The following is a 26,371-nucleotide window of genomic DNA, read 5'->3' on the forward strand; positions in this document are numbered from 1 at the left end:
ATAATCATAAATGGATAATTGTGTTATCATAAGTTGGATGGTGCTCAGTTATGTGGATGTTTATAAGTGTTGAGCTAGTAGTTATGAGCGAACTTCGGGACGAAGTTCATTTTAAGGGGGGCAGACTGTAACACCCCGTATTTTGATAATAATTTATGAGAATAATTTATGTAATTTAAATAATTAATTAATGACATTTCTAATAATAATTAAAAATAAGACGTTAATTAAATAATAAAGTAAGCAAGCAAGTCGGGAATTGGGCTTAGCTAGCAATAAGGCCTTAAGCCGTGTAAAATAGATATGGGCTGATTATATTATGCCTAGTATAAGTAGTAGTCGGGATTTGAAGCGAGATTTTATAATAATATAAGTATAATAATAATAATAATATGGTAATTCCTAATAATAATCGAAATAAGGCAATAGTTTCCTAATTGGCATCATATACTCCCTAAACCTAGACTATAAATACATAATAAATTTGAAAAATAATTCACAAAGAAGGAAGCGGGAGATTTAAGAGACGGAAGGAGTAATTAGCGATAAAAGGTAAAGATCGTCGTAATTTATGTTTATATCGTCTTAACGATTTAAGTTATCGTTTATTCACTGTATTGACCACCATGAACAGTGACGTTGACCTTAAGAGTTGCCCTTGACCGTAGTGTTTCTAGTGGGACCAACCGTGACCTTCGTCGACCACCGTGGGTGGCAGAATTGGTGTCTAAAGGGGCGGTTGTCACGGGATTTAAGACGGAGTTTGTACCTTGTACGGTTGTCGACTTGACCTGGGACTTAGGTGGTTGGTATTGTCGGTATGGGACAGTCCTACTGGTGATGTTGGGGTGGTGCATCGTGGTGGTTGATACGATGGCTATTAAGGGAGGTGGCCATTAGGGTGTTTGTGCATTAGAAGGGTTGTCTGTAGTTTCTGGGTGGTCGTGGGGTGTCTTGAGAGGTCGTGGCTAGTGGTGGGACCACCGTGGGTCTAGGGAGACCACGGTGGTGGCCACTGACTTTCGGGGTGGTGGTTTGGTTGTTAGTGTCGGGTTTAGAAGGGATGGTTATGGCGTGAAAGGTTGAGGGTTGTGGGGGTGGTTTGGCTGGTGGTTATGGGTTGCTGGTGGTGATGAATACGGTGGAGGATGATGGTGATCCGTAGTGGTGGTGGTGGTGGTCGTATGTATTAGCTTGAACGCGGTGTTTGGATGTCGGGTTTTCGGTAATGGTGATGTTGTGCTTGTGGTTGCTAGGACGTCAGTTTGTGGCGGTTGCAGGCGGTTGTAGCTGGTGTTTGGGGCGTGGTTGAGTTGCCGGAAGAGGAGACTCGCGGTGGGGCACGTGGCAGATGTGGTTGTATCGGGTTTGGGTGTAATAAAACGGGTTGTTTGGAGGTGTATGTGTGGGTGTTGGTGATGTGTTTTACACGGGTAATGGTCATGGGTTTTGGGGTATTTGTGTATGGGTTGGTTATTTAATTATTTAGACAGATTTTTACGTAATAATAATTTGTACGGGAAATAATTAAGATAATTAAATTATAATTGAATAAATTAATATAATAAATTGAATAACAAATAAATAATGGAAAATTATAATATTTTGTAAGGTGACGATTTGTGAAGGAATTATAATCGGGTTCGGTTGCTTTAATTATTTGGATCGCTTGAGCTGCGTAATTGAATTGTGGAGTCTATTGATCGAATACGAAAGAGGGGGGGGTGAATTGAGTATTAAAAACGATGACCGCTTTTTCGAAATATATGATATAAATTAATTACTTGATTTTATTAATTAAAATCAACTTAATTAAATTATTAACAATAAATGCAAAATCGAAATAACAATAATAAAGAGAGAGAGAGAAAGAGAGACACACAGGATTTTTAAGTGGTTCAGTTTCACAAGTCGAAACCTACGTCCACTATTCTCGATTAATAATTTTTAGTACCTTTCTCCGGATTACAAAAATTACCAATCCACTCGTATAATCAACTATATGATTATAACTCAGATTGAGTATCGCTGAATACTCTAGGTTGCTCTTACGTTAATAAGAAAAATACAACGACAAATACTAATCTCACGTTATGCGAGTGAGTATACTATCCTTGTGTATTTAATATCCTATAACGATTTTTCTTCGAGTGATTGACAAATTTGATGCGTGATTTTTGTATAAGCAAATATGAAAATAAGAATTAAAGCTCAAATGATTTTTGCTTAAAATATTTTTCTCTCTTGAAATTTGTAGATGTGTGTGTCAACAATTAATGTTGAATGAATGAGAGTATTTATAGTAGAGTGAATTAGGGTTTGGAATGTTCTGGAATTAGGGCATAGGAATGTTCTGGAAATATAAAACTTGAAGAACAAGTAAGAAGTAAAGGAAGAAGGATTTGGCCTCCTAGGGTTTTCGGCCACCTAGGGTTTCGGCCTCCCTAGGGTTCGGCCGGCCCAAGGCCTCCTTCGGTCCTTTCTTGCTTCTAAAGCCCGCAACAAATCGAGATAGAATTTAGTTAAAGCCCTAGGTTGCATGACGATATAAATATCGTATTACAAACCAATAGTTTATTTAACTTAAATTCTAATTAATTAATTCCAACCAAATAAATACTCTCTTATTTTTATAAACCATTAAAAATATATTTTCCAAAAATTAACGCATCATTTTTGTCTAGCAATGAAGTTATGTCTATTAGATCATAACTTCATTAACCTTTAAATCAAACAAAGTAAAACCATTACCGGATGACGACCTATACTAACTAATCTTCAGTATATCTTCAGTAAACGAATCGTCTCTTCACAAGTCTCTCATCTTGAGTCTCGTGGTTGATTTCCAATCTTGATCTTGCTTGAAAACATCGATCAAGTATATTTGAAGTTGTACCTCCTTGGTCCAAACTTCAAGCTTGCGTCTTGTAATTGTTCCTTTCTAAATTAAAACTTAAGCACACAATTACACGCATATGTTTATATATTAAGTCCACATATAAATCATTACTGTCATTATCAAAACAATTAATAAGGACTAAAGGTCCAACATGTATATTGCTTGCCAGGTAGGATAATCTACTCAACTTTATCTGTTTCCATGTTTAATACGTGAATGTTATTGGAGGGTTGATTGGTTTATGACTGCTTGTTTAGTTAAGTTAATTAAGTGATTAATATTGTTAGTTGTTGGAGTTGTGCATATATTATATGATTATATTGTGGAATGGTTTATGAGAATTGGACGGCGCCAGGCATAGTCTCTGGTGGATAATGGGAGTGGTTATTGGACTGCCCCAGACTTAGTCTCTGGTGGATAACGTGTGTGATTAATTAGAAGGCCGCAGGCTTAGTCTCTAGTGGATAACGTGGATAGTTAATGTCGAGATGTGACATGTGAACAGTTGAGATTGGAATTTGGCATATTGAAAGTTGTGAGATTATTATAGATTGGTTGTTATAATGTATTTTATCCTACTCAAACTCATGATTGACAGTGTATTTGTGAACACCTGTGATGAACCATAACGGGGAGCAGATTTGACAGGTACTAAAGATTAGCTGACTTGGGAGCTATGGGATGCGTGAGGACTTGGCCAGTCTACCTAGATGTCTAGACCACATAGATTATTTAATCACATTATTTATTTCCGCTGTGAGTTGTATCTTATTTTATATTAAGTTTAGCTTGGTTAATTTGTAATAAACATGTAATCACTAAATTTTAATCTAAGGTACTTTGGTTTGTTGTACTTTGTTATTCACTACCTCGGGAAAGCGAGATGGTAACGCTCTCATTTACTTGGGATGTCTAGCTAAAGGTTGTTGAATAAATGGGGGTGTTACAAGTAATAGTGTTGATAAACTAGTGGAGCAGCAAGACACTCTTGATGAGAGTGTACCACAGGAAGAAGATCAACCACTACAGTCCGAATCCGAATCTGTACCATCAGGTTCTTCATTACCAGTTCCGAATCAGTAGAGTTTGGCCCGTGAGCGGTCAATCAAGCCTAATTTTGGGAAGCCTCTGAATAGACTTGGTTTTGAAGATATGGTGGGTTATGCACTTCAGGTTGTTGAGGAGGTGGATCCTAACTTACATGAGCCATTCACCTTCAAAGAAGAAGCTATATGATCTGAATCTGCTCAATGGCTTGCTACTATGGGAGATGAGATAGAGTCACTTCAAAAAAATCAGACCTGGGAATTATCCAAGAAGCCTCAAGGCGGCAAGATTGTTACTTGTAAATGGGTCTTCAAGAAGAAAGAAGGAGAAATCGGTGCTGAGGGTATAAGGAATAAAGCTCGATTTGTATCTCGTGGGTTCAGGCAGAAAGAGAGGGTAGACTACAATAAGATATTTTCACCAGTGGTCAGACATACTTCCATAAGAGTGTTACTAGCAATAGTTGCGCATCAGGACTTGAAACTCGAATAGCTAGATGTGAAGACAACTTTCCTACATGGAGAGTTGGAAGAAGAGATATACATGACTCAACCAGAAGGTTTCCAGGTTCCGGGTAAGGAAGACTTCGTTTGTAAGCTGAAGAAGTCCTTATATGGGCTAAACAATCACCGAGGCAGTGGTATAAAAGGTTCAACAACTACATGTTGAGAATTGGCTACAATGGAAGTCCGTATGATTGTTGTGTTTATTACAACAAGGTGAAGAATGTATCTCTCATTTATCTGATCCTATATGTAGACGATATGTTGATGGCTGCAGAGAGCAAGTCTGATGTTCAGAAATTGAAGGGTCTTCTCAGTGCTGAGTTTGAGATGAAAGATTTAGGTGCAGTAAGAAATATTCTGGGAATGGAGATCTACAAGGATAGGAGCAAGAAGAAGCGTTTCTTATCTTATAAAGGCTATATTCAGAAGGTATTGTCAAGGTTTGGCATGTCTACTGCTAAATTCATAGATACTCCTAGTGCATCAAATGCACATCTGTTTTGTAACACCCCCATAATCCAAGTGCCTTACCAGGACCACTCAGGTATAAGGATGCTACTATTTCGGTTACCCGAGGCAATGATAATCAAATAGACAATAACGAAACAACATTTAAATAGAAATACTTTAGCGAAAGGTTACAGTCTCCAAAACCAAAACCAAAATACGAATACATGTTCTCAAACCAACTGTCTACTGAGCTAACTGAAATGTTTATTAAACTACTAAGCTACAGCGGAAGACTTCTATCATTAGACGGTGGCACATCCCAGTTATCCCAGTAACTCGACTCATACCTGCTCAATAACTGCTCACCATCCCCGAATGGATCACCACAGTTTTTAAAACATTAAACGGGGTCAGTACTAATCACACAATTTATATAAACCAACAATACAGTAAAACAAACAGCTCAATCATCACAGATATTCTCCGAACTCCAAACCCAACTCCACAATCCTGACTACACACTAACGTGTGTAGCCCTGCCAGAGTGCCCATCGCAACAGGTCACTCCTCGCCGCCAGTGGGGGACCGCAGCCATTCCCACCTAAGCTCCGCTCATCTCCATCGAGCGATAAACCCAAATCCATTAATGTGCACATCCCTTCTGTGGCGGGTTCCATAGAAGGCGAATCATGGGCGTGAAGCCACTCCCACAAGTGACTCCACTCAGCCATGGACGCACCCCGAAGACCACAGACAGCTACAATCAATCACTACTACTATCAGCAACCAAATCCAGCAATCGTCACAATACGAGTATGATAATATCCAACAACCACAAAACACCACAACACATTATGGGACTAATACTGAGTAGGGAAACCCTACCTGGAAAGCACAACACAATCAGACGATCTCACAGCTGATATCAAAACGCTTCCTCTACGAATCCTCCTCCTAACATACAAATATATAATCACTACCAACACAAAATACAACAAAAACCCCCAATTCCCAACATTAGGGTTTAACTAACTTTAAAGAAATACTATAAAAACGGTACATAGGTCTTACCCTCGACGCAAGGATTACAACGGTATAAAGAAAGGTAAAATCCGACCTTCCAAGCTCCGGGATTTGCCAACAATGCAATTGATGCGAAGAACGTAGTTTGATTTCTCTCTTTGAAAGTAATTAGGTTTTAAAAGTGTTTAAAGAAAAGTGACGGAAGTTATTATATACTTAATCGCATTATTAACAAAACCCGACAAATCAACCCCCGTAAACCGGCTACTCGATCGAGTAGCTGAGGTACTCGATCGAGTGCCCCCTTACTCGATCGGGTATCTACGTTACTCGATCGAGTACCCAACAGGTCAGAAACTATTTTAAACTGTAACTCACCCTTACTCGACAGAGTAAGGCCTACTCGATAGAGTACCCAAACACTCATAAATCCGTAGTTTTACAGTCTTCCCTCCTTAAAAAGAACTTCGTCGCCGAAGTTCAAACCACAACAAAACAAAGACTCACACTACAACACTCCCGACTCAACAACCAAAACAAACTCAACATAAAACATGTTACTAACCCAAACTCAACCCGACTCAACGACAACAACCATACCGACACAACATAAAAAGGGGTATAAAAACTCTTAAAACTCTTTGCGATCATCTCCTACCCCCCTAAAAGAAACAAGGTTACGTCCCCGTAACCATACATACCTGATCAAAAAGGAAAGGGAAACGCTCTCTCATGGCCTCCTCTGCCTCCCATGTAGCTTCCTCAGTCTCGTGATTAGACCAAAGGATCTTAAGCAAAACTGTCTCACCACTCCTAGTCTTCCTAACCTTCCGGTCAAGAATCTGCTTAGGTACCTCAAGATATGATAAAGACTCATCTAGCTCTAAGCTCTCTGCCTCTAACATATGTGATGGGTCACTCACATACTTCTGCAGCTGCGACACATGAAACACATTATGCACTCTCTCTAACGCAGCTGGTAAAGCCAGACGATATGCAACCTCTCCCACTCGCTCTAAGATCTCATAAGGCCCGCTGAACTTCTGACTTAGCTTGCCCTTCTTCCCAAATCTCATAACCCCACGCATGGGAGACACTTTCAGAAGAACCTTATCCCCAACCTGAAACTCTATATCCTGGCAATGTAGATCTGCATAACTCTTTTGCCTATCCTGAGCTGCTCTCATCCGTTCCCTGATCATCTTAATCTGTTCAACCATCTCATGTACCATCTCTGGTCCTAGAACTACTGCCTCAGTACTGTCGTCCCAACAAATCGGACTCCTGCATCTCCTCCTATATAAAGCCTCGAACGGTGCCATGCCAATACTAGTGTGATAGCTGTTGTTGTAAGAAAACTCTATCAAATCCAACCTCTGTTCCCAGCTACCACCAAAGTCCATCACACAAGCTCATAAAATATCCTCAAGAGTTTTGATTGTTCTCTCAGTTTGACCGTCTGTCGCAGGATGAAAAGCTGTACTCATCTTCAAACTTGTTCCCAAAGATTCCTGCAACTCTTTCCAAAACCTTGAGATAAATCTCGCATCTCTGTCAGACACTATGTCCTTAGGGACTCCATGTAACTTTAGCACATTCTTCCGATAAGCCATAGCTAATTGTGCTTTAGTTCATGTATCTTTCATTGGCACAAAGTGAGCTGACTTGGTCAGTCGATCCACTATTACCCATATCATGTTGTTACCCTGTTGACTCTTTGGCAAACTCACGATAAAATCTATAGAAATGGATTCCCACTTCTACTCAGGTACCTCTAAAGACTGAATCTTACCTTGTGGTCGTCCCTGTTCCCCTTTAACTCTCTGGCATGTCAAACAACGGGCCACAAACTCAGCTGTTTCTTTCTTCATCCCAGGCCACCAAAACGTGTTCTTCAAGTCCTTGTACAGTTTGTCACCACCTGGATGTACTGAATATGGTGTACAATGTGCCTCTGTCATGATAGTCTTTTTCAGCTCCTCATCATTTAGGGACACACCACCTACCATCGAACCTCAAACTACCATCTGTATGAATAGAGAATCGAGACACTGTCCCTTTCTCTACTCCTGCTCTCCACTCAACCATCTTAGGATCTAAAGCCTGTTTACCTCGAATATCATCATAAAGATCAGGTTGTACTGTCAAATCTCCCACAGCATCCCCTCTCTGCATCATATGTATCCCAAACTTCCCCACCTCATCTCTCAACCTCATCAAAGATAGAGTTATACACAGGGAATGTACACTCTTCCTACTCAAAGCATCTGCAACGACATTGGCTTTCCCTTCATGGTAGATAATATCCATGTCATAATCGCCAATCAACTTCATCCACCTCCTCTGTCTCATGTTCAACTCCTTTTGAGTGAAGATGTACTTGAGACTCTTGTGATCCGAAAATACCTTAAAGGTCGCCCCATAAAGGTAATGTCTCCAAATCTTGAGAGCAAACACCACTACACCCAACTCTAGATCATGAGTAGGGTAGTTCTCCTCATACGGCTTCAATTGCCTAGAAGCATAGGTAATCACCTTACCGTTCTGCATCAACACACATCCCAACCCATTCTTTGAGGCATATGTATAAACCTCATAGTTCTCGATCCCTTCAGGCAATGCTAAGATAGGAGCTATGGTCAAACGCTCCTTTAATGTTTGGAACGCTTTCTCACAACTCTCATCCCAACGAAACCTGTTCTCTTTCCTCATCAAAGCTGTCATAGGTCTAGCTATCTTGGAGAAATCTTTCACGAACCGTCTATAGTATCCAGCTAAACCCAAGAAACTCCTGATCTCAGCAACATTCTTTGGTGCTTCCCACCTTGTCACTGCCTCAATCTTTGCCGGATCCACAGCTACTCCCTCCTTAGAGACCACATGCCCCAGAAAAGCAACTTTCTCTAACCAGAACTCACACTTGGACAGCTTAGCATATAACTCATGCTCCCTCAAAGTCTGCAACACAATCCTCAGATGCTCCTCATGCTCCTCTTTAGTCTTAGAGATGACTAAGATGTCATCGATAAACACCACCACAAACTTGTCCAAAAACTGTCTGACGATTCTGTTCATCAAATCCATAAACACAGCCGGTGCATTAGATAACCCAAACGGCATCACCACATACTCATAATGGCCATACCTCGACGTGAAAGCTGTCTTTGGTATGTCCACCTCTCTTATCTTCACCTGATGGTACCCCGACCTCAAATCAATCTTAGAAAAGACTGATGCACCACTCAACTGATCAAACAGGTCATCTATCCTTGGCAAAGGATACTTGTTCTTCACCGTCACTCGGTTCAGCTCCCTGTAGTCTATGCACAACCTCAAACTCCCATCTTTCTTCTTCACGAAAAGAACTGGTGCTCCCCAAGGCGATACACTAGGTCTAATGTATCCCTTCTCTATCATATCATCTAACTGTTTCCTGAGCTCCTCCATCTCTTTAGGACCCATCCGGTACGGTGCCTTAGAGATTGGCCCCGTCCCCGGTTTCAACTCAACTGTGAAATCTATCTCCCTCTTCGGTGGCAACCCCGGTATCTCCTCTGGAAAGACATCTACAAACTCTCCCACCACTGGTATCTGATCAACTGTCGAAATCTCTATCCGGTCATCTCTCACATGGCACAAGATCAAAGGGCATCCCTTCCTCAGATAAGACTTCAAGGTGACAGCTGCAATCAACTTAACTTTGGGTTTGACTAGAAACCCACGATAAGACACACTAACACCCTTAGGCCCTCTCAAAGACACTTTATTTTGATGACAGTCTATCTTAGCTTTATACTTTCCCAACCAATCCATCCCGACTATCATCTCAAAACCGTCAAACGGAAACTCTAACAAGTCTACAGGTAGATCAACTTGCCCAACTATCATAGACACATCTCTAAACAACCTCCCACGTGATACAGACTCACCCGAAGTTATAAAAATTTTCTCACTTACAGACTCATATACCCTCAAACCCAACCGTTTAACATGACTCGAAGATACAAACGACTGAGACGCCCCCGAATCAAACTAAACAAAGGTATGAATACCGTTAACAAGAAAAGTACCAGTGATAACATGTGCATCATCCTCAGCTGCTTTCTTGTCCATCATGAACGACTTTCCATCGGTCTTCCGTCCACCTCCCCGGACAAGATCTTGGCCGATGTGGTCGGCTTAGCACCCGACCCCGATTGTTGTTGTTGTTCGTAGCTGGTTTCTGATAAGAATTACCGCCATTGCGGTTACCTCCACTCGATAGCTCGACTTCCCCGGTTAGACCATGACCCAGGACGGTCTATTGCTCGCATAACTCGTGCGGGTCCCCGAGAATAGCTCCCGAGCCGATCCCCGAAAAGCTCCCGGTGCACTCGTGCACTCATGTCTCTTGTGGGCTACACGCCACAGCCCAAAACAAGTCATCCCCCAACTACCACTACTACTCACACGGCCACGCCCAAAGGAAGCCCCAAAGATCAACCCGACCCAGAGAAAACCCTCTAGCTTGATTGTGGTTGCCTTTCTTGTGACTAGATTGGCCACCACCCTCACTCTCAGCCTTTCTTTTCTCAACCCCCACTCTCTCCTGAGCCATCTCCACCAACCTCTCAGCTCTCCCAGCCCTCTCATAAGCTTCCTTAACATCAGTAAGGACTCCTACAGGTAGCTTATCCATGATCTTAGGGGTCAACCCCTCTAAAACCTCAGCGCCAGGTTCTCCTCACTCAAACCCATATCCTCAAAGCATACCTAGACTTCTCATTAAATCGCTTGTAGTACTCAAAGAATCGACATATCGATGTCATCTTAAACCCATCAAACTCCTCTCTCAGCTTACTCCTCACATGTTCCGGTACAAACTGTTTCCTCATAACCCTCTGAAACTCTTCCCAAGGTATAGCAGGTAAGCCCTGGTTTGCATACATCTCCCTAGCACTCACCTTCACCTTATCCCACCACTCGCCAGCTGCTTCCCTCAGGTAGAACGCAGCTTGTTCTACTCTCATCTCATCAGGACAGTGAACCAGGTCTAGTATGTTCTCCATCTCACGATGCCAGTTGTCAAGAAGGTTTGGTTCCCCGGTCCCCTTGTACTCTTTTGGGTTAAACCTCGCTATATAGAGACTGATCTTTGAGTGATCAACCTCCTTATCCTTATCCTTTCCCACTTTCTTTAAGGCCTCCGTAAGTGATGTGAACATTATTTGCGCACATTTAGTCCCCTAATTGAGCCTATTTTGCATACTATTATAACATTTCATGGCCATTTTATCCGTCAAAACCTTCCTATTTGCTTTTCTATCGCATTTCATATGTTTTGTAGAAAATGAGATAATAAGACGGAAATCCCCGTCTTTCATGCATATTTGGAAGCTACTTGACAAAACTAGATGGACTAGTATGAAGAGGAAGCAAGGACTAAAGATCAATCCCACAAGAATAAAACGGAAGTGAGCAAAAAGGGAAGAAAAGAAGGAGAATCACTACTGAAGAACAATCCGAGCGGATTGTCTCCAATCCGCCCGTCTCCTCACAACACAATCCGAGCGGATTCCCACCAAAGACGCTCGGATTGCCCCGCCAGAATCCGCCCGGATTCCTTCGAATCCGCTCGTCTTCCATCAACAGAATCCGCCCGTCCCGACCCCAATACGCACGGATTTCTTCACAGCATAATTTCGTCTTCTCCAAGCTACAAAGAAAGAAGCCCTTCCTTCGAGAAATACCGGCTCCTCCCTGTTCCATTTTAAAAAGTGTAATTACTAGTTTAGCCCTTAGTTAACCCTAAATGCGTCCACCTAATTTCCACTATAAATACCCCATCTTGGTAATTAATCAAGTGTGTGGTTTTTAGGAGGAAACTCTCTTAGATTAGATTAGGAGTAGATTAGAATAAATTATCATTTAATCTTTCCATAAATTACACATTAATCTCTCCTTAATTATTGTTCAAGTTTATTATTCAAGTTTATTATTGGGTAATTGAAGATTATTGGGTTATTGGAGGATTGACAACCCTTCATCAATCAATCAAGTTTCTTCTTTTATTCTTGCTTTATTATTTAGATCACCTCAAGTTTGGTATAATTCCTTTACCCTTTTATCTTTATTGTTCATTTCTTCATTCTATTATCATGTTTATACTTGTTGTGATGTTTGACACCATTAATGACATGTTTCCCATGATAATGAGTGAGTAGTCTCTTAACTAGGATTAGTGGGTAATTAAGGACAACTAACATGGGATTGATTCATGCTTAATCTAATATGTTCACATGATTAAATTGCTTGCTTGTTGTGATGTCAACTTTATGCACATGTTATGTTTGATGAAATGCTAAGCCTATGAATCCTTGCATTTTTACCATCTCTTATCTGCTCAACTTGACTTGTAAGACATAAACCAACTCGAGTCTTGTTAGATCATGCATAGAAGTGATTAGGAGGAAAGTAAGTCGACTTGTAGGTGTTGTACAATCTAATCGATTCGGCTCCGGGACCCAACTCTTCCTAAGAACCGTAAGATATAACCCAACTCGGTTCCTCCACAACATTAATCGCTTGCAACTTTGTAAACATGTTTGTATGATCAATACCATGAATCCCCTATGACCCCATGATATCCTAGCACTTTTAATCATTTGTTTACACCTCTTCCTTTTATTGCTTGTTTTACCTTATTGTTTGCATTAGTCTAGACACAACTACAAACCCAACCAAATTGTGACACTAGCATAAATTGATATAGATAGACTTATAACCCAAAGCACACCGTCCCATGGATCGACCTCGACTTACCGCTAACTAGTTGTATGTTGAGTATTATAAATGTATTTGATTGGATGAGTGACGACATCGTCCGGATCAAAAATGGCGCCGTTGCCGGGGATGGTGCTATGTGATTAAGTTCTTACTTGTTTGTCTATTTTAATTGTGCTTTCACCTTGAGGAACTTGTTCCTCAAGGATTGTTCTTACCATTTTTGTGTAGTTTCCATGCTTGTAGTTGTTAACTTGTCTTAACTATGATGATGACCCAAGACTTAACATATGGAGTATGTGGTAGATTCTTTGAGTATGACTATGGGTATGGGGAGTTTGAGGAGCAAGTCAACACAAACCTACCTTACTACTCGTACAACGAAAATCCTAACCACTACCCCAATTTTTCCCACCAAAATCACCACACCCAATATCAACAACAAACACCCACCCAATACCCATTTCACAATGAGCTTCAATTGCCACAATACAACCACTTTCACACCCACCCACAACAAAAAGATGAACCCATTCAAAACATGATTCTCCGAATGATGGGAGATCAACAAAACTTCTTCAAACAAATGCTAGAAGAGAGCCAAAAAGAAGATAATGTTCTTAAAAACATTGTTATCCAAAGAGAACAATTGAGGATTCAAATTGCCCAATTAAAAGACTCTCAAGCAATCACTTACCACCGTTCTTTGGACATTGAGCATAAATGCGAATTTGAAGTAGTGACCTTTGACATGGAAGATGAGAAGTGGGAGGAGCCAAGTTCCTTGAGCTCTTGCGACTATGAAAGTGTTGTGTTCGATGAAGAAGACATGAGGTTGAGCAAACCAAATACTCTTAACCTTTGTGAGTATGAGGGTGTGTCTTTTGATATGAACGTTGAGGTGTTGGAAAAAGAGTTACATGAAGCCCACATTTATGATTCACGTGAAGATAGCAACAATGATGATGAACCTAGAGGAGGGACTCTCAATATCACCTTGCTTGAGGAGCCTATCCTTGAGGCATTTGAGATACCCTATCATGAAGAAGAACGTCCTTCCTTTATTCTTCATGAAGACCACTTGGCACCTATCATGGAGCCAATGATCATCGAAGAAGATATGATAGACCTTCTTCAAAAGGCCAAAGTTTCTTACAAGAGCTACTTGGTGAAAAAACTCAAAGAGAAAATTGCTCGTGAGGCTACTTGTGAAGATTTGGCACCCACAATCTCAACTCCTATGGTATCCAATCATCAAAGCCATGAAAATTCTCCTTCCACCTTGGAAGGATTGAAAAATCAAAATGCTATCATCATCACCAAAATTGTAGAAGAAGTTGGTAAGTGGAAGTCCACGGATGAAAATGAACCACACTTCATGCTTAGTATTGACAAGAATCATGGGTTTACCTATTTGAAGCATCGGGAAAGCTCTAACACTAAGGAGAAGGCAAGGAAAAGAATATTCTACAAGCCTCCTTGGCCAAATTTCATATTCAAATTGAGCAACCCATACTTGTGCTTATTTGGAGCTTGTTCACAAGCTTTTGATCTTTTATTAAGAGCTTTGAGCTCTATGGATAAGAATTTAAAATTGAACTAGTTTGGTGGAGTACTATCTCAAACCACCATTTGTAAGATATTTCTTGGACCCCTTTATTTTGTATAATATTGTACATTTCCATTTGCATTTGATTTCTTGCATGAGAGGGAAGAGAGAGAGAGAGAGTCATCTTACATGTTTCATGAGCAAATTTCAGAAAAAGATAAGGAAAAAGAGAAAATTGGTGAGAAAGGGTGCCTTATTTCACGAAAAAGAAGGAAAAGACCAGAAGACGCCCGGATCGAAAGGAGGACGCCCGACCAAAACCCGCGGGAAAGAAAAAGGCTAAAACTGAAGGAGAATCCGTGCGGATTCGAGCGAATCCGCCCGTCCTGGACAATACGTCCGTCTTCTTCACGGGACGCCCGTCCCGTGTGTCATCCAGAAGCAAGATTTTAAACTGTGAAAGAATCCGTGCGGATTGTTCACAATCCGCCCGTCCCGATCAAGCCGCACGTCCTAGGCACAATACGCCCGACTTTTCCCACTTCCCAGCCGAGGAAGTTTGCTGTGTTTGAAACCGTGCGGATTCTAGCAAAGACGCCCGTCTTCTTCTCCGAGAATCCGCCCGTCCCGACTGAAATCCGCTCGGATTGTCCTGTTCCTGCGGATAAAACGAGCCCGACCCAACCTTATCCGTTCGGATTCCCTACTCCTTCTATATAATCCCCCCCCTTTCTCCCTCATTTCCTCACCTTACCAAACCCTAAAAAACTCATCTCAATCCTCAAAATCACCATCCCATCCTCAAAAACACCCCCATCACCAACATCCAAATGGCGCCGTTGACAAACACCAAAGGAAAGGCCAAGAAATTGGTTGAATCATTCGGGAAGAAGCGCAAGGGATCAACCTCTTCAACACCGCGAGAGGTAGTACTACCAAGGAGCACCCGACCCTTAATGAGGGGAGGCATTGAACAACTCAACCACTTCCAAGAAGTGCTCTTTCAATCCGACGACCACCGCCAAAAATTTGTCGAACTACTAGGTAAGAAGTACGAACCTACTCAATTTGTAGACACTAGGGTGTTGGAAATCCTTAAGATAAGGTACCCTACCGAGATGTTCTTTAATGGCCTTGGCATTGGGAAACTTTTTCATGCCCATGAAGAGACTTACCTTAGTCTCACCCTTGAATTCTTGAGTAGCCTTCGCATTATGGCGGATACCCACAACAATGTAGGCATGGAGTTTATGTTATGCAACCTAGACCATGTTCTTTCTCTTGAGGAATTTGCCTATGTTTTCGGTCTTGAAGTACCCACCGACCATACCGAAAAGCCCGATAATTTTGGTGTGGACTTTCTTTGGAAGGCTATCTCCGGGAGGGACTTTACCCATATAAAGCGTTGCTATACCTTTGCCATCCAACATCCGGTGATTCGATTCACCGAACGCTTTGTAGCCGGTTGCATCAATGGGAGGTACGAACAAGATAGGTGTACTCTCATCGACTTAACTTTTATTGAGTCCTATTTGAATGTTCGAGCGGTGAGGCATTATAACTTTAATACGCCACTTGAGATACTTACTAGGTTCCATGATTTTGCTCAAGGGACCACCCAACTCAAAACCTTCGTGATGGGAGGTCTAATTACCATTTTGGCCCACCACCTTTGTCCCGGGTTCAATACCCGAGGAACCTATACTCCTCTTGAGGGGAGGACTTTGATTGATGAGCACACCATCTTCCACAGTCACCGATGGTGTAACTACACTCGAGATGGGAGTGTGGAGTGGCATACCAAGGGATTCACTTCAATGATCCTTGAGGGATGGAAGATACCGGGCATTGACCCAAGATTGAGCCCGTACTCTCCTCCACCAAGCTACCTCCTTGATATCCAAATTCTTGATAACCCCCCTCAAAGGGAAGAGCCATACCGTCAACCACCTCGTGGAGGGCCGGGAGTACCTATTCGCCCACCTTCCTACGTACCTATCCCGCCATACCCTACTCCTTATACCGAATTTCAACCGGCAATCCCCAATACCCCGGGTATTAATGATTTGATGGCACTCATGAATAGAGTGGACCTTGGGGTGCATAAAGTGAGGGAAGACAACTACTTGGCCCTCTACCCCCAATACTACAACATGGCTCAACAAGGGTATATTGACCCCGATGGTCCTAAACCCTCTTGGGCACAACCGGAGGTCTTGTTCCCAAATTTTGGGGACCAAGCTTGGGGTCGAGGAGACAGAGGGCATTCTAGCCAAGGTGGAGGGTACTCGGGTCAAGGAGGAGGATTTGACCAAGGAGGATATTGGGGCCAAGCACCCGGATATGATCAAGCCGGAAGCTCTCATGGTTATGGCTATGATCAAAATGAGGATGACGAGTGAAAGAGGCCTACTTCACCACTTCCATTTGTATGATACCCATCTCTCCCTCTCTCTTTTTTGTATTTACATTGCATTTAGTATAGCTTTTGCATGCATTTGTATTATATTTCATATTGCATTTGCATTAGTTAGTTCATAGTATAGTTGCATTGTAATATAATTCATATAGATAGTTGCTGATGGAGGTGTCGTTGGGGCTCTCAATCAAACATAATTTATAATACTCAACATACAACTAGTTAGCGGTAAGTCGAGGTCGATCCATGGGACGGTGTGCTTTGGGTTCTAAGTCTATCTATCTCAATTTATGCTAGTGTCACAATTTGGTTGGGTTTGTAGTTGTGTCTAAACTAATGAAATTAACAAAGTAGAGCAAACAATGAACTAAGAAATGTAAACAATTGATTAAAAGTGCTAGGATGTCATGGGTTCATAGGGGATTCATGGTTTTGATCATACAAACATGTTTACAAGGTTGCAAGCAATTAATGTTGTGGAGGAACCGAGTTGGGTTATGTCTTACGGTTGTTAGGAAGAGTTGGGTCCCGGAGCCGAATCGATTAGATTGTACAACACCTACAAGTCGACTTACTTTCCTCCTAATCAACTTCTATGCATGGTCTAACAAGACTCGAGTTGGTTTATATCTTACGAGTCAAGTTGAATAGATAAGAGATGGTTGTAAATGCACGGATTCATAGGCTTAGCATTTCATCAAACATAACATGTGCATAAAGTTGACATCACAACAAGCAAGCAATTTAATCATGTGAACATATTAGATTAAGCATGAATCAATCCCATGTTGGTTTCCCTTAATTACCCACTAATCCTAGCTAAAGAAACTACTCACTCATTATCATGGGAAACATGTCATTAATGGTGTCAATCATCACAACAAGTATAAACATGATAATAGAATGAGGAAATAAACAATAAAGAGTAAAAGGGTAAAAGAATTATACCAACTTGAGGTGATCCAAATAATAAAGCAAGAATAATAGAAGAAACTTGATTGATTGATGGAAGGTTGTCAATCTCCCAATAATAACCCAATAATCTTTAAATTACCCAATAATAATATAATAAACTTGAACAATAATTAAGGAGAGATTAATGTGTAATTTGTGGAAAGATTAAAGAGTAATCTATTCTAATCTACTCCTAATCTAATCTAAAGAAGGATTTTCTAGCTAAAAACAACATGCTTGATTAATTACAAAGATGGGGTATTTATAGTGCAAATTAGGTGGATGCAATTAGGGTTAACTAAGGGCTAAACTAGTAATTACACTTTTGAGATTTGAGCAGGGAGACTCCGGTATTTTTCGAAGGAAGGAGTCTTTCTTTGAAGCTTGGAGAAGACGAAATCATCTTTGTGAAGGAATCCGTGCGTATTGGGGTCGGGACGGACGGAATCTGGCAAAGGAATCCGAGCGGATTCAAGAGAATCCGGGCGGATTTGGGTGGATGAATCCGAGCGGATTTCGAGCGGGGACGCTCGGATTGTTTAGTGGAGACGGGCGGATTTGAGACAATCCGCTCGGATTGTTCTTCAATGATGGTTCTTCTTCTTTTCTTCCCTTTTTGCTCATTTCCATTTTATTCTTGCGAGATTGGTCTTTAGCCTTTGCTTCCTCTTCATACTAGTCCATCTAGTGTCATCAATAAGCTTCCAATTATGCACGAAAGACGGGAATTTCCGCCTTATTATCTCCTTTCCTACAAAACACATGAAATGCGATAGAAAAGCAAAAAGGAAGGTTTTGACGGATAAAATGGTCATACAATGTTATAATAGTATGCAAAATAGGCTCAATTAGGGGACTAAATGTGCGCAAATAATGGTCACATCAAATATCCCCAAACCGAACCTTTACTCGTCCCGAGTAAAGAGGTGACTAAAACTAGACCTTTATTTAAACTAGCCTACTAATATAGCCGATATGAGACAATTAGCGGGTCTCACTCTGCCCCTTCAACTCACAACAAGACAACCATGAGGTAGGATGCCTTCTTGCAAGGCAAGGTGGGTCTTGCCAAAATGGCGACACATCCAAACATTAAGCACACAAAATCAAATAATGGATGCATCTACAAAAGAATAGCCACTTTCCTCATCTAAGTGGCGGAAATTACCTACAAGGGAAGCAATTCAAGGGTACACAATCCTTCATAGATGCAATTTGTTCAAACTACTAAGCCTAGAAGGATACCAATAAATCACCTCCAAAATGTGTCAAGCTAGGGTACCTTTGTCCTCAATTGTTAAATGCTTTTGTCAAGAGTAGATTCCCTATGGTGTTAGAAACACTGGAGGATCGCGGAATTCCCCCTCTTGCCTAGACAAGAAGAAGGGTCGTCCCCTCTCTACCATGCACAAAAATGGATAAGATGGAAAAGGGATCGATAGTATTTGAGTTTCATTTTGGGAGTTTGCTTTCATTGTTGTTTTTTCCCCCCAATTTCATGTGGCATATAACATTTGAGAACACTTTCTTGCCATTTCTTTTTGATTTTTGGCATTTCAATACTTGACAACTTTTTTGCATTTCTTTTTGAACATTTTTAAAGTCACCCCAATTAGTAACGAGGGTGCCTTGTTTTTGAAGCCTTTGGAGTCTATTTTTGCTCCTCTTTTCTTTTTGATGCATTTTTGCAAACTTTCTTTTCACTTTTCATTTCATTGAACTCAAATTGATTTGTTTTTGTGCCCATTCCCTTTTGTTGACAAAAATGTGGTAGAACATGGATGATGGATGGATGGATGCATGGTTTCAAGGGTCACCTTGAAATAAACGGTAGCCAAGGAGTTATCACACCACAAGGTACTCTTGACTAGGCCTTAATCCATGGGTCAAAAGATACTAGCATGACACATCCTAGGGTGTTTTACAAGTATTCTAACAAGTAAAGTCTTAAGAACAAAAAGCATCTACTAGGGCCTATATACACTTGTCAAACTTCCCAAGTAGACGGTTTCGCAAAATTTTTCTAACATGCAACTACATGCCATGATGCAACTAATATAAACATCCTAATGCATATGATTCTACCAACTAATATGACATTTAATCTAAATGCAATCCTAAGTTCACATTGTTATACCGCATCAATCAAAATAAAGCCACATAGTCATTAACATAAAGAGGAAAAAGGAGATTGGAAAGATCATACCATGCGGTCTTCAATATCCTCATGTCTCGGATGTGGCGTAGTCAATCAATGTGAACAAGGATGAACAAACACAATATATACAAACAATATATACAAGACTACACTACAAAGGAAATGAACTTGTTTTTGGATTTTTCAATTTTTCAAATTTTTATGGTTTGTGTTTTAATGAAATTAAAAGACATATTTTTGTGATTTTTCGAAATTTTTCAATTTTTATGCATTTTTGGAATATAAATTCCCATCCCCCACTTTATTTTGGACATTGTCCTCAATGTATATGTAGGAGTAGGAATGAAAAAGAAATACATGTTTTTGGATTTTTGATTTTTTTGAAATAAAGTACAAATGCAATGATATGGTATGAATGAATGCATGCTCTAACTAAATGCAATTCTATATGACATATATAACAAATGAATGCAATCTAAACTATACTATATGATGCATGATTTCTAGTAAATTATGGTCACCTATGATCAAACCTCCCCAAACCGATTTAAACACTATTTCTAGTGTAGAAATGAATAGGTTTGGCCATTAGTAACTATGCATGAATTCTAATCTATATGCAACTATCTATATGAATCATGTGATATATATTACAATGCAAACTAATGTAAATGAACTTAACTAATGCAAAATGCAATATGAAATATAATACACATGCAAGCTAAATGCTATACTAAATGCAATGTAAATATAAAAGAGAGAGGGAGAGATGGGTATCATACAAGTGGAAGCGGTGAAGTAGGCCTCTTTCACTCGTCATCCTCATCTTGGTCGTAGCCATAACCATGAGAGCTTCCGGCTTGATCATGTCCCGGTGCTTGGCCCCAATATCCTCCTTGGTCAAAATCTCCTCCTTGACCCGAGTACCCTCCACCTTGGCTAGAATGCCCTCCATCGCCGCGACTCCTAGTTTGGTCCCCATAATTTGGGAACAAGAGCTCCGGTTGTGCCCAAGAGGGCTTAGGACCATTGGGGTCAATATACCCTTGTTGAGCCATGTTATAATATTGGGGGTAGAGGGCTAAGTAGTTGTCTTCCCTCCCTTTATGCACCCCAAGGTCCACTCTATTCATGAGTGCCATCAAATCATTAATACCCGGGGTGTTAGGGATTGCCGGTTGGAATGGGGTATGCGGAATAGGGTAAGGTGGGATAGGGACGTAGAAAGGTGGGCGCATTTGTATGCCTGGCCCTCCACGGGGTGGTTGACGGCGTGGCTCCTCCCTTTGAGGGGGATTTTCAAGAATTTGGATATCAAGGAGGTAGCTTGGTGGAGGAGAGTATGGACTCAATCTTGGGTCAATGCCCGGTATCTTCCATCCTTCAAGGATCATTGAAGTGCAACCCTTGGTGTACCATTCCACACTCCCATCTTGAGTGTAGTTGCACCATCGGTGACTATAGAAGATGGTGTGCTCATCAATCAAAGTCCTCCTTCAAGAGGAATATAGGTTCCTCGGGCATTGAACCCGGGACAAAGGTGTTTAGCCAAAATTGTAATTAGACCTCCCATCACGAAGGTCTTAAGTTGAGATGTCCCTTGAGCAAAGTCATGGAACCTAGTGAGTATCTCAAGTGGCGTATTGAAGTTATAACGCCTCACCGCTCGAACATTCAAATAAGACTCAAGAAAAGTTAAGTCGATGAGAGTACACCGATCTTGCTCGTACCTCCCATTGATGCACCCGGCTACAAAGCGTTCGGTGAATCGAATCACCGGATGTTGGATAGCAAATGTATAGCAACGCTTTATATTGGTAAAGTCCCTCCTGGAGATAGCTTTCCAAAGAAAATCCACATTAAAATTATCGGGCTTTTCGGTATAGGCGGTGGGTACTTCAAGACCAAAAACATAGGCAAATTCCTCAAGAGAAAGAACATGGTCTCGGTTGCATAACCTAAACTCCATGCCTAAATTGTTGCGGGCATCCGCTATAATGCGAAGGCTACTCAAGAACTCAAGGGTGAGACTAAGGTAAGTCTCTTCATGAGCATGGAAAAAGTTCCCAATGCCAAGGCCATTAAAGAACATCTCGGTAGGGTACCTTATCTTAAGGATTTCCAACACCCTAGTGTTAACAAATTGAGTAGGTTCGTATTTCTTACCTAGAAGCTCGACGAATTTTTCGCGGTGGTCGTCGGATAGGAAGATCACTTCTTGGAAGTTGTTGAGTTCTTCAATACCTCCCCTCATTATCACATCTCGTGGTGTTGAAGAGGATGATCCCTTGCGCCTCTTCCCGATCGATTCAATCAATTTCTTGGCCTTTTCCTTTGAACTCATGTTGGTGATGGGGGTGATGTGGGTGTTTTTGAGGATATGAAGGTGATTTTGAGGATTGAAGAGAGTGTTTTAGGGTTTGATAAGATGAGGAAATGAGGGAGAAGGGGGGTATTTATATAGAAGAAGAAGGGAATCCGAACGGATAGGGTTGGACCTAACCCGTTTTTCTCGCGTGAACAGTACAATCCGAGCGGATTGCAGCTGGGACGGGCGGATTCTCGATGGGGAAGACGGGCGTCTTCTGTAGAATCCGCACGGATTCTAGAACAGAGAAATCTGTTGGTTGAGAAGCAGGGAGAAGACGGGCGGATTCTGCAAAGGACGGACGGCTTGACCAGGACGGGCGGATTCTTGATAATCCGCACGGATTTTGGCACAGATTAAAATCTTGCTTCTGGACGTCATACGGGACGGGCGTCCCATGAAGAGGACGGACGGATTGTAAGGGACGGGCGGATTTCTTTGAATCCGCTCGGATTCTTCCTCAATTTCAGCTTTTTCTCTCCCGTGGGCCTGGACGGGTGGATTTGCTTGGATCCGAGCGTCTCTGCTTTTCTCTCCTTCTTCTTTCTTCTTTCGTGAAATGATAAACCCCTTTTCACCGATTTCCTCTTTTTTTCCTTATCCTTTTCTGAAATTTGCTTAGGAAACATGTAAGATGACTCTCTCTCTCTTCTCTCTTATGCAAGAAATTAAATGCAAAAATAAAATGTACAATATTATACAAAATAAAAGGGTTCAAGAAATATCTTACAAATGGTGGTTTGAGGTAGGACTCCACCAAACTAGTTCAATTTGTAACAATTCTTATCCATAGAGCTCAAGGCTCTCAACAAAAGGTCAAAAGCTTGTGAACAAGCTCCAAACAAGCATAAGTATGGGTTGCTCCATTTGAAAATGAAATTTGGCCAAGGAGGTTTGTAAAATGCTCTTTTTCTTGTCTCCTCCTTAGCGTTAGAGCTTTCCCAATGTTTCAAGTAAACACATTCATGATTCTTGTTAAGATTGAGCGTGAAGTGTGGTTCATTTTCATCCGTGGACTTCCACTTACCAACTTCTTCTTCAATTTTGGTGATGATGATAGCATTTTGATTCTTCAATCCTTCCAAGGTGGAAGGAGAGTTTTCATGACTTTGATGATCGGATACCATAGGAGTTGAGATTATGGGTGCTAAATCTTCACAAGTAGCCTCACGAGCAATTTTCTCTTTGAGCTTTTTCACCAAATAACTCTTGTAAGACACTTTGGCTTTTTGAAGAAGATCTAACATATCCTCTTCAATGATCATTGGCTCCATGATAGGTGCCAAGTGGTCTTCATGAAGGATAAAGGAAGAACGTTCTTCTTCATGATAAGGTATCTCAAATGTCTCAAGGATAGGTTCCTCAAGCAAGGCGATATTGTGAATCTCTCCTCTAGGTTCATCATCATTGTTGCTATTTTCACGTAAATCATGAATGGGGGCTTCATCTAGCTCTTTTTTCAACACCTCACCGTTCACATCAAAGGACACACCTTCATACTCGCAAAGGTTAAGAACATTTGGTTTGCTCAACCTCATGTCTTCTTCATCAAACACGACACTCTCATAGTCACAAGAGCTCAAGGAACTTGGCTCCTCCCACTTCTCATCTTTCATGTCAAAGGTCACTACTTCAAACTCGCATTTATGCTCAATATCCAAAGAATGGTGGTGAGGGGTTGCTTGGAATTCTTTTAATTGGGCAATTTGAATCCCCAATTCCTTTCTTTGGATAGCGATGTTTTTAAGAACATCTTCTTCTTTTCGGCTCTCTTCTAGCATTTGTTTGAAGAAGTTTTGTTGGTCTCCCATCATTTGGAGGATCATGTTTTGAATGGGTTCATTTCTTTGTTGTGGGTGGGTGTGAAAATGGTTGTATTGTGGCAATTGAAGTTCATTGTGAAATGGGTATTGAGTGGGTGGTTGTTGTTGATATTGGGTGTGGTAATTTTGGTGGGAAAAATTGGGGTAGTGGTTAGGATTTTCATTGTACAAATAGTAAGGTAGGTTTGTGTTGACTTGCTCCTCAAACTCCCCATACCCATAGTCATACTCAAAAGATCCATCACATACTCCATGTACCAAGTCTTGGGTCATCATAGCTAAGACAAGGAAACAACTACAAGCATGGAAACTACACAAAAATGGTAAGAACAATCCTTGAGGAACAAGTTCCTCAAGGTGAAAGCACAATCAAAAATAGACAAACAAATAAGAACTTAATCACATAGCACCATCCCCGGCAACGGCGCCATTTTGATGGAGGTGTCGTTGGGGCTCTCAATCAAACATAATTTATAATACTCAACATACAACTAGTTAGCGGTAAGTCGAGGTCGATCCATGGGACGGTGTGCTTTGGGTTCTAAGTCTATCTATCTCAATTTATGCTAGTGTCACAATTTGGTTGGGTTTGTAGTTGTGTCTAAACTAATGAAAGTAACAAAGTAGAGCAAACAATGAACTAAGAAATGTAAACAATTGATTAAAAGTGCTAGGATGTCATGGGTTCATAGGGGATTCATGGTTTTGATCATACAAACATGTTTACAAGGTTGCAAGCAATTAATGTTGTGGAGGAACCGAGTTGGGTTATGTCTTACGGTTCTTAGGAAGAGTTGGGTCCCGGAGCCGAATCGATTAGATTGTACAACACCTACAAGTCGACTTACTTTCCTCCTAATCAACTTCTATGCATGGTCTAACAAGACTCGAGTTGGTTTATATCTTACGAGTCAAGTTGAATAGATAAGAGATGGTTGTAAATGCACGGATTCATAGGCTTAGCATTTCATAAAACATAACATGTGCATAAAGTTGACATCACAACAAGCAAGCAATTTAATCATGTGAACATATTAGATTAAGCATGAATCAATCCCATGTTGGTTTCCCTTAATTACCCACTAATCCTAGCTAAAGAAACTACTCACTCATTATCATGGGAAACATGTCATTAATGGTGTCAATCATCACAACAAGTATAAACATGATAATAGAATGAGGAAATAAACAATAAAGAGTAAAAGGGTAAAAGAATTATACCAACTTGAGGTGATCCAAATAATAAAGCAAGAATAATAGAAGAAACTTGATTGATTGATGGAAGGTTGTCAATCTCCCAATAATAACCCAATAATCTTCAAATTACCCAATAATAATATAATAAACTTGAACAATAATTAAGGAGAGATTAATGTGTAATTTGTGAAAAGATTAAAGAGTAATCTATTCTAATCTACTCCTAATCTAATCTAAAGAAGGATTTTCTAGCTAAAAACAACATGCTTGATTAATTACAAAGATGGGGTATTTATAGTGCAAATTAGGTGGATGCAATTAGGGTTAACTAAGGGCTAAACTAGTAATTACACTTTTGAGATTTGAGCAGGGAGACTCCGGTATTTTTCGAAGGAAGGAGTCTTTCTTTGAAGCTTGGAGAAGACGAAATCATTTGTGAAGGAATCCGTGCGTATTGGGGTCGGGACGGACGGAATCTGGCAAAGGAATCCGAGCGGATTCAAGAGAATCCGGGCGGATTTGGGTGGATGAATCCGAGCGGATTACGAGCGGGGACGCTCGGATTGTTTAGTGGAGACGGGCGGATTTGAGACAATCCGCTCGGATTGTTCTTCAGCAGTGGTTCTTCTTCTTTTCTTCCCTTTTTGCTCATTTCCATTTTATTCTTGCGAGATTGGTCTTTAGCCTTTGCTTCCTCTTCATACTAGTCCATCTAGTGTCATCAATAAGCTTCCAATTATGCACGAAAGACGGGAATTTCCGCCTTATTATCTCCTTTCCTACAAAACACATGAAATGCGATAGAAAGCAAAAAGGAAGGTTTTGACGGATAAAATGGTCATAGAATGTTATAATAGTATGCAAAATAGGCTCAATTAGGGGACTAAATGTGCGCAAATAATGGTCACATCAGTTGCATATAGATTAGAATTCATGCATAGTTACTAATGGCCAAACCTATTCATTTCTACACTAGAAATAGTGTTTAAATCGGTTTGGGGAGGTTTGATTATAGGTGACCATAATTTACTAGAAATCATGCATCATATAGTATAGTTTAGATTGCATTCATTTGTTATATATGTCATATAGAATTGCATTTAGTTAGAGCATGCATTCATTCATACCATATCATTGCATTTGTACTTTATTTCAAAAAAAATCAAAAATCCAAAAACATGTATTTCTTTTTCATTCCTACTCCTATATGTACATT

General features: G+C 40.7%; 1 protein-coding gene across 1 annotated transcript in view; it reads left to right on the plus strand.

The window, feature by feature from the left end:
• The first annotated feature begins 4,489 nt into the window (after positions 1 to 4,489).
• The window catches only part of LOC141649187 (secreted RxLR effector protein 161-like), a 29,802-nt gene continuing 7,920 nt past the window's right edge, over positions 4,490 to 26,371 (plus strand). The window contains exons 1-2 of the mRNA XM_074457882.1: positions 4,490 to 4,586; positions 4,706 to 4,892. Coding sequence (XP_074313983.1) covers positions 4,490 to 4,586; positions 4,706 to 4,892 — 284 coding nt within the window. The remainder of the gene's footprint in view (positions 4,587 to 4,705; positions 4,893 to 26,371) is intronic.

Source organism: Silene latifolia, chromosome 3 (genome assembly GCF_048544455.1).
Source record: "Silene latifolia isolate original U9 population chromosome 3, ASM4854445v1, whole genome shotgun sequence".
NCBI classification, from domain to species: Eukaryota; Viridiplantae; Streptophyta; class Magnoliopsida; order Caryophyllales; family Caryophyllaceae; genus Silene; species Silene latifolia.